General features: G+C 34.6%; 1 protein-coding gene across 1 annotated transcript in view; it reads left to right on the top strand.

Annotated features, from left to right (window-relative positions):
* Nucleotides 1–7,849, top strand: part of LOC133198221 (sushi, von Willebrand factor type A, EGF and pentraxin domain-containing protein 1-like) — a 55,132-nt gene extending 47,283 nt beyond the window's left edge. The window contains exons 7-15 of the mRNA XM_061334350.1: nucleotides 2,396–2,660; nucleotides 2,923–3,018; nucleotides 3,476–3,661; nucleotides 4,015–4,194; nucleotides 4,789–4,965; nucleotides 5,240–5,434; nucleotides 5,777–5,968; nucleotides 6,092–6,268; nucleotides 7,390–7,849. Of these exons, the coding sequence (XP_061190334.1) occupies nucleotides 2,396–2,660; nucleotides 2,923–3,018; nucleotides 3,476–3,661; nucleotides 4,015–4,194; nucleotides 4,789–4,965; nucleotides 5,240–5,434; nucleotides 5,777–5,968; nucleotides 6,092–6,268; nucleotides 7,390–7,799 (1,878 nt within the window). The 3' untranslated portion in view covers nucleotides 7,800–7,849. The remainder of the gene's footprint in view (nucleotides 1–2,395; nucleotides 2,661–2,922; nucleotides 3,019–3,475; nucleotides 3,662–4,014; nucleotides 4,195–4,788; nucleotides 4,966–5,239; nucleotides 5,435–5,776; nucleotides 5,969–6,091; nucleotides 6,269–7,389) is intronic.
* Nucleotides 7,850–16,461: the final 8,612 nt, after the last annotated feature.

Raw genomic sequence — 16,461 nt, 5'->3', positions numbered from 1 at the left:
AAGAGAAGTTGACGATAGAAAAGTTATCACGTTTATCAGAATGTATGTTGAATTAAAGTATGTGAAACGTCCATTTCATACTTCATATTTCCCAGTTGAGTATCCCCAGCTTCTTTTTTCAAATTCAACTTACAGGAAATAGTAGACGATAAACAACCAAACAAGAACTCTGTCACTAGAATGGTTTCTTTTGCACTCTTTATACCCTACTTCTACAAACTGTCCGTTCAGAATGTCATTTTCAATGACCAGGCTGTTCAACGGTGACCATAAACATCTTAATGTACATCCTTGGTCACTCACTAATACTGGTTGGTCGTTGTTTTATTTACAGGTTGTACTAGTATGTACTCAGAATTTCCAACTCAAATACCAATTTTTTTTCTTTGGGATTTTGGTAAACATTAAGAGTCATGTTACTGATATATGATCTGAGAGAACTATACGCTTTTTACCATGAAGGCAATGTCTATAGTACTTGACACAATTCAGAACCGAAAATAATTTTTGGCTGGTAACAAAATTTCTGCATAAGTTCAATGTTAGATTCAACTCGGATAAGCTAAAATTTTCCCTTTTGCCAATCAAACATTTGTGACAGGACTTCAGACACATAACTGGTAAGGTGACGGAAATGACGTAAAGTCACTTTTCTTTCTTGAAATGATGAGAATAAATGAATGGATGGCTAAGTATTGGAGGAGTTTATTTCTAAGTGTATGAATGAAATATATGAAGATAACGAACAGTATCAGGCTCAAAAGTCCATCAAACAATACAAAATAGGAGCAGAGCAAACACGGACCTCCAAACATCAGAGGTGGGATCAGGTGCCATGGAGGAGTGAGCATCCCCTGCCGACTGGTCACACCCGCTGCGTGCTCCTTGTCATGATCGGGAAATAACAGAAAAATCCGTCGACAATTCAGTGTGTAAATAATGGCCTAACAATTTGTATGAAAAACGTCAGTCAGCATTTGTATGTTCTGGTTATGAAAGGCTATGATACAAAATGTATGTTTGACTATTTCAGTGTTTCCCGTTTTCAGCTTAAAACTTGGATGTATATCTATGCAGACAAATGTATCGTTAACTGAGAATCAACCTCAACTCTATTTGGCACCTGTTTACCTCGTACTGGTCTGATTATATCCTTTCTCTCTTTTGACTCCTCGTGTTTACACTTATAGGATCTTCAACTACTTGGGAAAGCTACTTTAATGTGGCCTTCTTTATTGCATTTTTAGCAATTTAACGGTGTTCATTTTGGTTGTCTGCTATTTCCTGTATCGGGCTATTTAGCTTCAAAACAATGCTGAGAATGGTCGTTGGTGATATGACTTCTATCCAGGCGCCGCTCTTATGATCCTTAATAACCCGATACCTCTAGTTTTTGTTGACTAATGAAAAAGGTGAAGATAACGAACAGTGATCGATCTCAAAAAAATCTATGAACAATACAATTCTTTGAGGAGGGCATAAAACACGGACCCCTGGAATTGTGGGATCAGGTGCCTTGGAGAAGTAAACATCCCTTTTTAACCGGTGTCACTCCAGCCGTGAGCACTATATATTGATTAGGTATGCAGAACATTCTGTGGTGAAAATCAGTATTAAACAAAGTATAACAATTGATATGAAATAAGCCAAAATACGACCCAATGATAGGTTATATTTGCTAACAAGGTCATTATAACCACCATAATTTTTATGAAATGCTGACTTTAAACGAGGTTGTGGAAATCCCTGTAACATCAGCTTGTCTGTCAATAACGTGCCTCGGTTTAAAAATTGGTCGTACTCGGAGCATGCTCTTGATTATCGAATAAGTTGGGAGATGTTAACACCATATGCAGCTTTAAGTTAAGCGGGATAAGTTAATAAATAACAGAGCAAGGTCTTCTAACAACAGTTACTGTATCCAGATAGATTTCTTCCTCTGGCCATTAAACAAAAGTGAAAATTCATATAAATATATACGAAAATAATGTAAATACTTTGCGATGCTTTACAGAAAGGACATAAATGCATTCTAAATGTTTCTGGTATAATTCAATACTAGTAATTCAAAAAAATTGAGAAAAAAAACTGTTCAGTAAACATAAGGCCAATGAACACAGCCCCACTGCTTTAATTATCGACAATGTTTTACATACTATAACATATTAAGTCTGGTGACAATGATTTTGACTACATTGGAATGTCTACATATTTCACATTTCGAAACCTTGTTCAATAGATCTGTAAGGAACTTTAAAACGTGAAAAATATTGACAAAACTGTAAGTACACACAAATCATTTATTTTCTTATCATTTAAAAAATGATACATGATTTTTATGCCTCTGTTTTACTTTTTATACTTTTTTTATATACCAGTATTTCTTAATTTATAGGCAGCTTCTCGAGATGTAAATAATTACGGACTGTCGTTTCCCTTGTCGGGAACAGCCATGACAGATGGTTCCGGTTTGACTGGGAATTATGGGTCCTCATTCTTCGCGTATGATGATAGTTACGTGTTCATTTGGAGACCATCCCTCGCTAACGGCTGCGGAACCTTGGTCGGCGGGAAATGGTCAGATAATGCGCGGGACGGTGTGTCAGACTGCTCCATCTCCCCCGATATATATGTTAAATTCATCCAAGCAAATGTAGAAGGTAGAATTTCATAAAGGGTTTTGAAAATTTTCTTTTTTCTCTAGGATGTGAATATTTTAATGCATGATTTTTAATCTGTTTCAATAAAAAAAAAAAGTTAATTTGAAATTTTGGAAAATAAAGGAAATTTCCTTATACCGGTACTTGCTTACTGTGTTATATTGAAATATCCTAAATGTTGCAAACGTTTACAGTTTGTATTAGTTAAATGCTTCGATATTATGATATTGGAATATAAACACATTGTTATCTATGTATATAGAACCTCCCTGTGGGGAGAAAGGGTGTGCTGGTACATCCGCTGGACCTTTTTGTGACTGCGGAGGAACAGGTTTTGAGGGACAGTACTGTACAGTGCGTAAGTATTGAGATAAAATAGTACAGGTAATTTACAAACTTCATGTATATCATGTATATCAAGTATCGATTATCTATAAAACTCCACAATCTACCGGGTAATTGGTAATTAGTGTAGAAGGAACTTTGAGTATCATTGTGATACTTCTGAAAACAAAAAGACCCATAAACACTGCAAAGAAGAGCAAATATAGGATAAATTCTTTGTTTCAAGCAATAAATTGGTCAAATGGATTACATTTCAATGGTCTTTTGCTATAAGACGACATTTGTGTGCACAGATATAATATTTTACTTTAACTAAATATATTTCCCCTGAAATTCTTTCTAGAAGTATTTTGCAGAAAATGGACTGTTTGATATGCTGCAATGTTATACTCTTTGTTATGATAAGTCATAACGGTTGGACTTATGATGAATAATTGGAGTGGTTGTGACACGTGTTTTATTTGTTCCAGCTGTGGCTTGTCCTGTGTTTATATTTGGAGTTGACGCAATAATGGCTGAATATGAAGATAAAACCTACAAGTATATGGAATGGGCCACGTTTTCTTGTATGAAGGGGTACGAATATAGTTCAGGTTCCCAAAACAGATCATGCCAGGCCGACGCCACATGGAGTGGAACGCCCTTCACCTGTACCCGTATGTAAAATCTATAGAACTCCAGGACTTTGATTCATCCAAATTACTTAACAGAGTTCATGGAGTTATCGTTAAGTTTTTATGTACCTCTTAATAATACCTCTCATGTATCAAACAAAAAAAAAAACAAAAAAAAAAAAACTTGCAGACTTTTTCAGATTCCACATAATGAACCATGCCAGTGTAATATTCTGAATCTTACTATCAAATATTTAACCAAAAATTGGAAATAATTTGATGTCGTCTGAACTTTGGTGGTGTTTGCTTAACTAAAACTTCATCAGTCGATTTTGAGTAAGATGAGTTAACACTGATATGAAAGTTAATTAAATTGTTATATTTTCATCGTTTAGCAATTCCTTGTCCGGATGCGGAGCCTGCCATTCTCGGGAACTATAACGGAACATACAATAAATGGTTCGGGGAGAACGTTACTTACGTGTGTAACCCTGGTCACGATATTCTCTCTGGGGACACTGTGAGAACCTGCCAAGCTAATGCAACATGGAGTGGAACATCTTTGGAATGCGCCTGTAAGTTACCCGATTCACAAAGTGATTTTTTGTCACCCAAATTTTTCCATTACTAAATAACCTCAAATTCATTCCATGTTTCTTTCTAATAATATAATGATTACATGTCAACATGTAACAACCAGTTTTGTTCTCCAGTGAGTCTGAGTTTATGTGCAATTAAAAGACAGAACAACTTAGTTTACCCGACTCACAAAGTGATTACTTTAGAAACAGTAATCACAGGAAGAAACTGCACGATTCGGTCACCATTCGGTTAACTGAGTGTTCACTGAAAGGTCAGGAAAGGTTACTGAATGGCAGAACTCTGCCAATTAGTCACCTTTCAGTAAATTTTCCGTTACCTTTCAGTTAACTGAATGACAAAGCTCTGCCTTGTATATGTATATATAGACACCTTTCAGTAAACTTTCAGTTAACTGAATGGCATACAAGTCATGTAGTTTTATCCTGTGATGTTAGTATTCTTGATTCTCAATCCCCAAAACTATAGCTGCTTATTGGTTATATACAAATATATCAAACATATTGCTGGACTAATTCACAAACAAGAAGAAACAATCTATGTTAACCTTCTAACTATTTTTCTGACAGTGAGCTGTGGTAGCCCAAACCCGCCACCTGTTAACGCTTATCAGACAAACTTCGGTAATACGTATGGGGTGGTAGCCACGTTCTCTTGTAACACTGGACATGAATACGACTCTGGAGACACGGCCATACTTTGTCAAACCACTGGTTTCTGGAACGGAACAGCTCTCAACTGCAAAAGTACATTCTTCTTATGATTCAAATAGAACATAAAAATTCTTACTTCTTTCGAGATCGAGGGTTGCTATTTGTTGCTAAATTATCTCTCGATGGCATTTCTATTTCCCCAGTACACTTTTGCTTCATTTCTTGTTGATAACCCAAAACACAATTTTTCAGTGAATTTGTGACAAAATATTATGAATGTTTTGAATGTCAGATTCTTTGCAAAATTTTCACTAATTTCTATATCCTGTTTATACATAACTTTGACGCTGTTTACATTGTAACATAGAGGTTCAGTGTGGTTCTCCCGGAAGTGGTACAAACGCAGACATGGAATTTTCTGGTACGGCTTATAAGGACAAAGTAAAGTATCAATGCCATCCGGGCTACAATTACTACCACCCTAACTCCGGTAAATACCGGACAGTGGCATATCGGGAATGTACAGCAAATGGAGTCTGGCAACCTCCACTCACCTGTAGCAGTAAGTTTATTGAGCGACATCAACTTTGCGCTCTTTTCGTTTAGCAGCAGGTTATCAACATGGCAACATTAAAAGTGCTCACTTTGTTAGCTATTGTCTGGAAATCATTTTTATCTGTGAAGTTTGTCTATTAAATGTACTTGATGTATGTTTTTGAAACCACGTTACGATCAATTTTTAAATATATATGCTAGCAAATATCTCTATCATCAAAGGACATACCGCTATCAATATATTTAAACTTGACTTATCAATAAATAATTTCTTTTGCTACATTTGATTGTGGTTCTCAGGTACCCTTGGGAGATTAACATCTTTAGTTACATTTTCCCTTCACTTCAGAGTTAAATTGTGGCGACCCTGGAACACCACAGAATGCAGTTTTGGATCACGCTAACAGTGACGTTGGGAATCAGGAATTTACATCCGTCCAAACCTACACTTGTTACCAAGGTTACGGACTAGTGACCGGAAGTCTGCGAGTTGAATGTACACAACATGGCAACTGGAGTAATACAGCACCTTCCTGTGAAAGTAAGATATGGTGAATTGATATTCATTGTCAAAATGTCAAGACAAATTTCAATAACTATGGCAATGATTATTGTGAAATTTATTAGAAATAACATTTTATTTACTGGTGTATTATTTTTTTAGTTAAGAAATGTACGTATTTTGCCAATGTTACGGATGGAAGAGTGTATTATCAAGGATTGGAGTACTTAAACTATGCAGTAACAGTTTGCAATCCAGGATATGCCATAGCTTCCGGAAACGCTACGCGCATGTGTGATGAAAACGGTGGCTGGACAGGATCACTAGCAGTTTGTCAACGTAAATTAAAAATTTACAAATACTTATAATTCCCGTTTCATTTAGATTTTTAGGTCACCTGCGTTTACTCAGCTATCTGTTTTCGTCCGTCGTCGTGCGTAGTGCGATGTGCGTTAACATTTGATCATTTTTAGCTTCTTCTCTGAAACCGCTCAACCAGTTTCAACCAATTTTAGCATATAGCATCTATAGGTAATGGGGAACAAAAAATTTCATGGTCCCTGCCCCCCCCCCCCCCCCCTCGGGCCTGAGGGGTGGGGCCAAAAACAACTAAAATTAATGTAATCTTTAAAAATCTTCTTTACTCCTGGACTTCAAGCAGTCAAACTGTTGGCATGATTGTGATAATAATTGGGCCTTCTTTCAAAATTGTGAAATTCATGACCCCAGGGTCAGGGGTTCTGGTGCTAGGGTGGAGCTCTGTTGAATATATAGTGAAAAAACATTTCTTTAAAAATCTTCTCCTCTGCTCCTGCATGGGATTATGCAAACAAACTAAATGCATAGTTATGATGAGGAATGTTACCTCTTCCGAAATTGTGAATTTCATTACCCCTGGGTCAGGGGTTCTAGTGTTAGGGCGGGGCTCTAATGATTATATTGTGAAATTGAATCACTGAAAGGTCTGGAAAGGTGGCTGAATGGGCTCTACCAATTAGTTACCAAACAGAATGGCATAGTTTCATCCTGTTTAAATACCCGTAGATAGTTTACAAATCAAAATAAAACAGAGTTAGCAATGTAATGGTATGTGTTTTGAATGCAGTGTAAAGCTTCAGGTAGCCTTAACATAAATTCGTATCTTTTCACCAGATCAAAATCAAAATCTTCTAACTCCTCTTCTTTAAACCTTTTCCTTACATTTTTTTTTTTGAAATACGTTTTCAACTTTCTAAAATATATATGCAGAAATACAAACATGGATATAAATAATCTCTTTCTTACTGTTATGGCAGATATCCCCTTTTCATCCACCCTAATAAAAAATCTTAAGTGTCCAAGAGACTGGTTCTGTTATTTTTTTAATTTGCTGATACAATTGATTATGACTGTTTTATTATCTTCAAGTGAAGCGTATATATCCATACAATGTTTGAGTAACATTTGTTTTTTATTTCTAGAAATTCAAACTATAAGATTCGTAAACCCGGCTGATTTCAATTTTACATTGCCAAGCTTAGATGACCTTAAAGAGCTTCAAAACGGAATAAAAATTGAATGGAAAAGCACGTCATCTTATCAAAGATCTCTAACATCACAGGAAGACCCGAGAACCAGCGCTAGGATAATCGGCATATCGGGGCTTCTTATTGTGTTGGGAATATGTACATATATATGTTCATTAGACTTCATAAAGCACATAAGGATCAATGGAAAAGTAAAAGTGACTCAGGGTATGAAACAGAACCCGGATGTTTTGGCGGATAATGGAACTAGCGACAAATACGCGCAGAAAGGCGGACCGAAGAAAAAGGGGCGTAGTGCTGGTAACGTTTACTCGTTGGATGACGTAGAGCATCTGTACGCGTAAGAACGAGAAAACAAAAATGGTTAAATGAAAAAAAAAATTCTGTATGGAAATATTTAAGAAAACATCTCTATTCATTTACGTACTTATTTAGAATCCTTGAACAGCGAACAAGAGAGAGAGAGAGAGAGAGAGAGAGAGAGGTTAACAATACTTTTTTGGTGAAAATTAATTGTTTTATGAGCTCTTTTTTGGCTGATATTGTTTTAAAAGGCAAAATTTTTTTGAATTTGCATTAAAACTTATGCTTTGCAAGTTTAGTTTTTGTTCAAGACATGTAGGAACAATTCTGTACATTTATTGACTTGTTGATATTTTTATTGTGCACTAAAGAATTAAATGATTAAATAGAAAATGATATCTGTAATGACCATAAGGGTCTGAGATTCGGCCTAGGCTGGATATTTGGACTGAATCCCTTTGAGGTAACATATTAGTCAATGGCTGTGTTTCACAAAACTATCGTAAAGATTCGTGTTAAGACATATCGTAAGATCATGAAATATGAAGATAACGAACACTTCTTCTTACTTCTTTGTAGACATCACGTCTACTTACTTCTCATTAGACCACCATCTCTACTTACTTCTCATTAGACCATCATCTCTACTTACTTCTCTGTAGACATCATCTCTACTTACTTCTTTGTAGACATCAATCCTACTTACTTCTCTGTAGACATCAATCCTACTTACTTCTCTGTAGACTTCAATCTTACATACTTCTCTGTAGATATCACTCCTTATTTCTCTGTAGGTATCATTTCTACAGATATTAATCGAACTTACTTCTCCGTAGAAATCAATCCTACTTACTTCCTTATACACATTTATACTACACAAAATATGGAGATAACGAATAGTACTCAAACAACACAAAGTTGGAGCAGATCAAACACGGACCTCTAAAAACATCAGAGGTGGGATCAGGTGCAATAAAGGAGTAAACATCCCCTGAAGATCATCTTAAAGTCTAGCTTACGACAATCATAAGATTCACAAAACTGTGTTAAGTTTAAGACAAGTCTTAGGACAAATTTCATGCTTCAAGTTTAAAAGGAAAGTTTTAAAAATATTTTTAGCTGTCTTTCTCTATTTTTTAGTATTTGAAATAGTGGTGTATCTTAAATAATTTCTTCTGGGGTTATAAGCTCGGAAATAACATTTAATTGCACTTCAATGTAATTTGAAGTGGGAGTATTCAGAAAAAAACGTTTAAATATGGTTTTTTTTTTTATTTAAAAGACTGTGTGAGAAAAGAAAGTATTGAATAGAATTTGCATAAAAGTATCTTTGCGAAGAAAATAAAGGCTATTGATAAAATGTATTAAGCAATACTAATTCATATTAAATCCACTATTGCATTTGTGCCTTTGCAAATAATGAAATGCAGCTGTAACATCAAAGCGTATTCAAAGTATCCTGGTGCGTTTGCATAAATGTCTAAGAAGGTGTCTCTAACATGCTTTTACTATTACTAAAATAATCGTGCTATTAATGAAGTAGAGAAAAGAAAGAACAATTGTCACTCAGAATTTAACAGTTGTGAATGCTCTCAAGAAGGAAAAGTGGCGTCAATTGTTACAGCAGTAATTACATCTATAACCGGCCCATCAGGTCGGCTAGCCTATAATAAATAGTAGGTGTGTTGAGTTTCATCGACGGATAAGGGGGGGGGGGTACTTCAAGAATTTAAACTATTTCATGTAAGTTTGTAAAACTTAATTTCTGGGGGAAAAATCATCAAAATGTACTGAAAGAAACTAAAACGTCTCACAAATGTAGGGTGGCTACAGAACCAATGTTCGATTTTTTATTTTTTTTTTTTAATTTCGGGGGCAGGTCTTGTCCAAACCTTAAAAATCTCGTAAATACTTCGAATTTTTGTTGATCCCTAAATCAAACATCTCGAATTGCGTTAGCTATTTAAAAATTGCACACGTATGGAAACTAGAATTAGCAGTGCTTGATTACAGAAAATATGATATTCTAGCGGAAAATTGAACTTTGCAAAATAAATTTAAAATCAAATAAATTTTGAATGAGTTATAAGTAATATCTGGCTCCCAGGATAATAAAGCAGTTAAAATTTGTACATTGACTTAATTGCTTCCTTTTTATGTTTTAAAATTTTAATTTTCAAATGTCAGTATAATAAATATTCATTTTATGATTGATAGAAGTTTGACTTCAGTCTAAGACTGCATCTTGATCCTGGGATTTGGAACTTACATATACAGGCCCGTAGGAATTAAGAAATTTTGATTGAGGGGATACACATCCAAACAATTTCAGTTGGACGGGGCTGTGTGTTATTGATTTATGTGACACTTGCATTTGTATTCTTTTATACGTGGATTATATAATATGGTCATTATTAAATTGTTTTATTCAATAAAGAGTTTTAAAGTACAAGTCTGTGATTAGTAAAGGTTTAATTGTTTTAGGTAATTTTAATGGATGAAATGTATGGAGATATCGAACAGTAATCAAGCTCAAAAGTCCATTCAAACAATACAAACAATACAAATCAGGAGCAGAGGAAACACGGACCTCTAAAACATCACCTGCCGTGTGCTCCTTGTCATGATCGGGAAATGACGGGAAATTCCCTCGATAATTCAGTGTGTAAATAATGGTCTAACAATTAATATGAAAAACGTCAGTCAGTATTTGACTTAGTGATAGGTTGTATTTGCTGACAAGGTCATTGTATCGACCATAGAACTTAAGAAATGATGACCTTAAACCAGACTGTTGATATTCTTGTTTCATCAACTTGTTTGTCAATAGCTTACCTCATTTTAGAAATTGTTCATACGTAGAGCATGCTCTTGCGTATCGAATCATCTGAGAGATATAAACTTCATATGCAGTGATGAGGATATATTGAAAAGTTAAAGTCATCACGTTTGTCATAAAGCTTTGTTGTTAGATTACCATTAACGTCTTTTTCTAGTAAAATATCCAAATATGAAATAGATGTGCAAGACTGTATTATCTTTTATTTCTAGTAAAATATCCAAATATGAAATAGATGTGTAAACTCTGTATTATCTTTTATTTCAAGCTCACTGGGATATATCGTAAGGACATATGAATGGAAATAACTATTGTTAATTGATAATACGTCGTCGATATATATAAATGTGGAGTTGAAGGCCACGACAAGAGTTTTCTTTTTCTCATGCTTAAGATTTTGAATAAATTCTGCTTCATATGTATACAAAAATAGGTCTGCTAATAACTGGCGCTATTGGTACCATGTTTCAATCAGAATGCTCCATAAATGTGTCATTAGTCCCCTAGTGAATTTGGAGGGGATTCTGTCCGTCTGTCAATATGTATGTTCCTCTGTTTGTCAGTCGTCCCACTTAGTTTTCCGCACTTTTTCCCTTAAAAATAGCAGATATTAAGCTGTTTTTTTTAATATGTGAGTGTACCGACAAATCAAGTTTAACTTTCGTTGCCTTAATGGATTTTACGGAATTACTTGCGGTTTGGGTGTGACAAAAATTTAACTTTATAATAACAAAATATAAATTATATGGAATGGATTCAACTATACTGCAACACAAAGTGTTGCAGGGAGACCGGTTTTTGAATAATAATTCCCAGAATAAACTCACAGCAAAACCCTACCCACCCCCCCCACCCCCCCCCCCCACCCCAAAAAAAAATTAATTGTGGGGGATATATTCCGGAAATAATATTTGAACACTTGCGTTAAAGAATAAAAGTGGAGACGCAAAGAAATAATTTGCAATCACAAGCATTTACATTTGAATATTTTTTATACTGTAAGTGTAATGATTTCTTAGATGTTCAGAATGCGCGGTATTTATGTCTTAGGATCACTTTAATCCGACTGAACATACCAGCAGTATGAAATAAAAAACAGAAATTTTTTTATACCTCGGTATGTCAGTTAGATTTTTAGCAGAGACTGGCTATTAAAAAATAAGTTTATAGGGCTTTCAACTATCTTGTTTTGAAATGTCTGTGATCGTTATGCTATAACCACGTTCGCAAACATTTTCTACCGTTGGGTCGTGATGTATAATGATTAGGGATGTCAACGAGTACCCGGTTAACCGGGTACTCGATCGAACGTCCGAGTATCGAATACTAAAAATGGTACTCGGTTACTCGGATGTGTATTTTTACTTATTTCAAAGTACTTATTTTTATCAAAAATTTATCAAAAACTAATTTAAATACATGTATGCATATGGTAATTATAGCGTGTAGTCTTCTACACCTCTAATCACCAATTATCGCCTGTGGCTGTGTATATACAGTAATTAGTTACCCAGCTGTTCTCACCTATTGTGGTCCTTAATTTTTGGATGGCTTCAGTGATTGTTTTCAGTGAACATCGATGCTCTTTTATCTTCAAATCATTTTTAAAATTATTTAGTTAATATACGGCAGCGAAATCGGACATGCATAGAAATGCCGCTACTCACTTCAAAAGTGAAGAAATACTTAGAAATAATACCGCATATTTGAGCTCGTCTCACAATATGCGTCGTTATCAAAGCTCTACCCTGTTATTAATGTCATCATTCGCCTCTCATTTTGCGTGAAACTGATGATTGAGTAAAGTCGGAATTTTGTTATCCACCCATACAGTGTCGGTACTTAGTCACTATGTTTCCGGGTTATCTCCCCTTTTCTATGCATCAATGAAAGTGAAAGGTGGGTGATGAAAGTATCTGATTTAATTTTTGTATTTTGAAATAGTCTATCACAATTTCTGTTTTTTAAAGTTAATTTTCAGTCATAATAAGTAGCATTAATTATTTTATTGACATTTATATTGCTCGATGGCGAATATTTGATTGGATGGAAACAGATTGATTTGCCACACCGTCCTTCCATTGTACTGGCACATGTTACAAGGGATAACAATGGCAATAACCAATTTCATCAACAGATTTTGAATAAAGAAAATGCTATTTAGTTGAATAATCGTAAAAAGAGAGCCAGCGTGAAAATGATGATTATTAAACTTCAAATTTATTCGGTACCCTTCTTCAAGGTCAAAAATGTATCTGGATATTTAGATACTTATGTCCCTTGGCCACAATATTTAGAGGAATATCCATATTATTCTCGCAGTGGCTTCTGTTACGTAGATTTGTTATATATATATTTATAAGTTTAATACTTGAAAATATTTAGTGACAAAAAAAAGGTTTTTGTACAAGAATAGTGCTACCCTGTACCTTTAAAGCAGTAAGTAAATAAATACAGATTGAAAATTAATTAAAATACAGTAAATCTATTGCAGCACATCCAAATGTTATATATTACTTCCGATGGCCGCCATTAAGCACATGCTTTTACTGATCTCTTAAATTTTGTCTACAAGTAACCTTGTTGACCAAAAAATGGCCGGTGAGCTATGCAGTATTGCGTTCGAAGATCTTGTTATTGATCTCGACACAAAAGAGTTGATGACTGAATACCCATTATCATGTTTTGTCACAAAATTCAAGCCACGTACTGGTAAGGCTAAACTGTTGTTATTTGAAGATATAAACCAGACTCTCTATGAAAACAGTGCAAGAATGGTATGTTTTTACACATCTGAGAACAGGTTATTTACATGGATTAAAGCATTATCCATTTTATATTATGATAACATTGGAAAGAGACCCGGGTTAAAAGTAACATGGACCGACACCCCTAAGAACTGGGCGGATCCAACAAATACCGGAAATGCTATCGTGATTGAGATTTTCAGCGAAAATAAACCACATGAGGATAACCTTGTTTTCAACATAACAGTCTTCATTACAACTGGTACCATAGGGGTTCAGGGAACACATTATGACAAGTTTACAAAACACCATTTCCCGATCCTGCTTAAATTAGTTGATTTGTTATTGGATCATGCTGTCGGTGACAATTCCACTGTAGAGCAAACTTCTGTGAAGGACATAGATCTAAATACTACCATGGTTGATATCAATCAAAATGATGTAAATGATGGTTGTTTACAAGATAAAAAAATAACACCACAGGATGTAGAATTACTTCAGGAAGCCTTACTTGATGGGTTGAAGAAGCTAGAAACCCGAATGGAAAAAGATACCATTTCTGTTCTAAATGCAGTTCAGGAATTAAGAAATTCATCTACACAAGATGATGTAAGTTTACTTAAACTACAAATTCAGAAGGAAAAGGAAATGTCATCACAGCAGAAAAATCGATACGAGGACCAACTGAAACACAATAAAACCATGCTTCTTGAAACACGCAAGGAGCTAGAGAGCACTATTTCTGCCCACAGAGCAGAAATAGAATTCATAACAAAGAAAATGGAAAGGAAAAATGAAGAAATCACAGTGTTAGAGGACAGAGTGGCATTACTTAACAAGAAACTTGAAGAAACTCAGGATGAAATTCTTCAACTCAAAAGCTTATTAGGTTCATCAGAAAATTCAAATCCTGTTGGACTTGACAAGCCAGTTGGAGCTGTTCCCTTAGTTCTGTTATTAGGAACTTCAAATACTAAAGATATCAAGGAGGAGAAACTGACTCCTGCTGCAACTGTAAATAAATTTACCACACACACCATTACAGAGGCACAAACATTTCTTCAAAAGTGTGAACAACAGTACGATGCTATCATTTTACACATATTGACTAATGTTGTTAAAGGAGATGATCCTAATGAATGTAGCACAAATATTGATGAAGTCATCAAATACATCAGACAAAGATGGCCGTCTACCAAAATATTAGTATCTTTAACGACCCCAAGAGTTGACACGCACAAAAAGTGTGCAGAAATGGTCAATGCGATCATTAAACAACGGATTCTACAGGAGAATGATGAAGCCATTACTTTTGTCGAGCATCATAATATGTTCATTGATTCCGGCCCAAACACTTCACTACTTAGCAAAGATGGATATCATCTCAACACCAAAGGGGTATCCAAACTGGCAGCCAATTTTCGATATGCGTTGCATAGGTCCCTAAAGCTAAATGTGGAACGTCGCTCCAGAAGCAACTCACAACGTCGATCACGTGGACAAGGATTTGTTGGACGATCCAGATACAACAAACGCGACTGAAGTTTCCTCTGACTGGAAATCCTTTCTGTAGATCTTTATTTTCTTTTATATAATATAGACATAGAGAATGTCTTAATTATAGTGAAGGTTAAGAATTATATAATTCTCACTTAATGGTCAACATGGTATACTATATGTTTAATATTTAGTAATTTTGCTAAAAGAATGAAGAGTTTAAAATTTGGCCTACTCAATGTTGGTGGCCTAATATATAAGGGAGAAAACAAATTTAATGAACCCTCATTTGTTAAACAGTTGAAAAAGTATGATATTTTCTTTTTTGTGGAAACTCATATAGGACATGATTTTATTGTTCCAAATATTGAGCCCTTTTATTGTCATACTATATGCAGACCAATATCTAATAATAATAGATACTTTGGAGGATTAGCAATATTTTGTAACAAATATATCAAACAACATGTGAAAATTTGAACAAACAACAACAAAGATTTTCAATGGTTAAAATTTGAAAAGGATTACTTTGGATTTGAAAATGATTTATACTTGTGTGTTATATATATTCCACCATTAATGTCCTCATATTATAAAGCTCTACAGGTAGATATTTTGGATTGCATTGAAAAAGATGTTAATAGATACTCAAAGTTTGGAGACGTTGTATTGTGTGGTGACTTCAATGCCAGGGTATCCAATGAAAATGATTTTATATCCAATGACAGCTGTTTATATGTACCCACCAATACTGATTATAGACCTGATAGAACTATTAATCAACGTTCAAGTCAAGATGAAATTATTGATGCAAGGGGCAAACAATTATTAGATTTATGCATTGGTAATCAACTAAGGATATTGAATGGTAGAGTATTTGGAGACTGTTTTGGGCAATGCACTTGTTATACACCAAATGGGAGTAGTGTAGTAGATTATGTAATCGCCTCTGAGAAAATTTTGCCTTGTTTTTTGTATTTTCATGTAAATCAGTTCAACCCAATATTCTCAGACTGTCATTCAATACTAGAATGGCAAATGTGTGCAGATTATTTTTTATCCTCAACGTGTGACCTGCCTACATTTTAATTAAAACCCAAATTTGTATGGGAAGATAATTCAGCTGAAAAATTTTGTGCAGTACTTGCAAGCACTGAAATAAGTAAGAGACTGAATAGGTTTGTGAATAATCAAATTATCGAAAGTACACAGAATTCTGTAGACAAGGCTTGTGCTGAATTGACAGATATTATTCTCTCTGCAGCTAAACAATCTTTGAAAGAAAAGAGAAATTTATCTAACAAAAAAAAACACACCCAATAAAAATAATAAACATTGGTTTGATAATGATTTAGTCAAAAAAAGAAATAATTTACTGGAATATGCAAAAATTCTTACTAAATACCCTAAGGACCCTATAGTAAGAGGATATTTCTTCAAACTTCGTAAAAATTATGCAAAACTCCGAAAATTTAAATATAAAGAGTTCAAAAACAGTATGCTTAATAAAATTGATGAATTACATGAAAATAGCCCAAAAATGTATTGGGAATTAATTAAAAAAATCTCAGAACAGAGTACAGATGACAAAGGTTCTTTAATATCCTATAGTGACTGGAT

Source organism: Saccostrea echinata, unplaced genomic scaffold, assembly GCF_033153115.1.
Source record: "Saccostrea echinata isolate AGI-Se365-2 ecotype Australia unplaced genomic scaffold, CSIRO_AGI_Sech_v1 ptg000001l, whole genome shotgun sequence".
NCBI classification, from domain to species: domain Eukaryota; kingdom Metazoa; phylum Mollusca; class Bivalvia; order Ostreida; family Ostreidae; genus Saccostrea; species Saccostrea echinata.
This window is presented reverse-complemented; position numbering and strand designations above follow the sequence as displayed.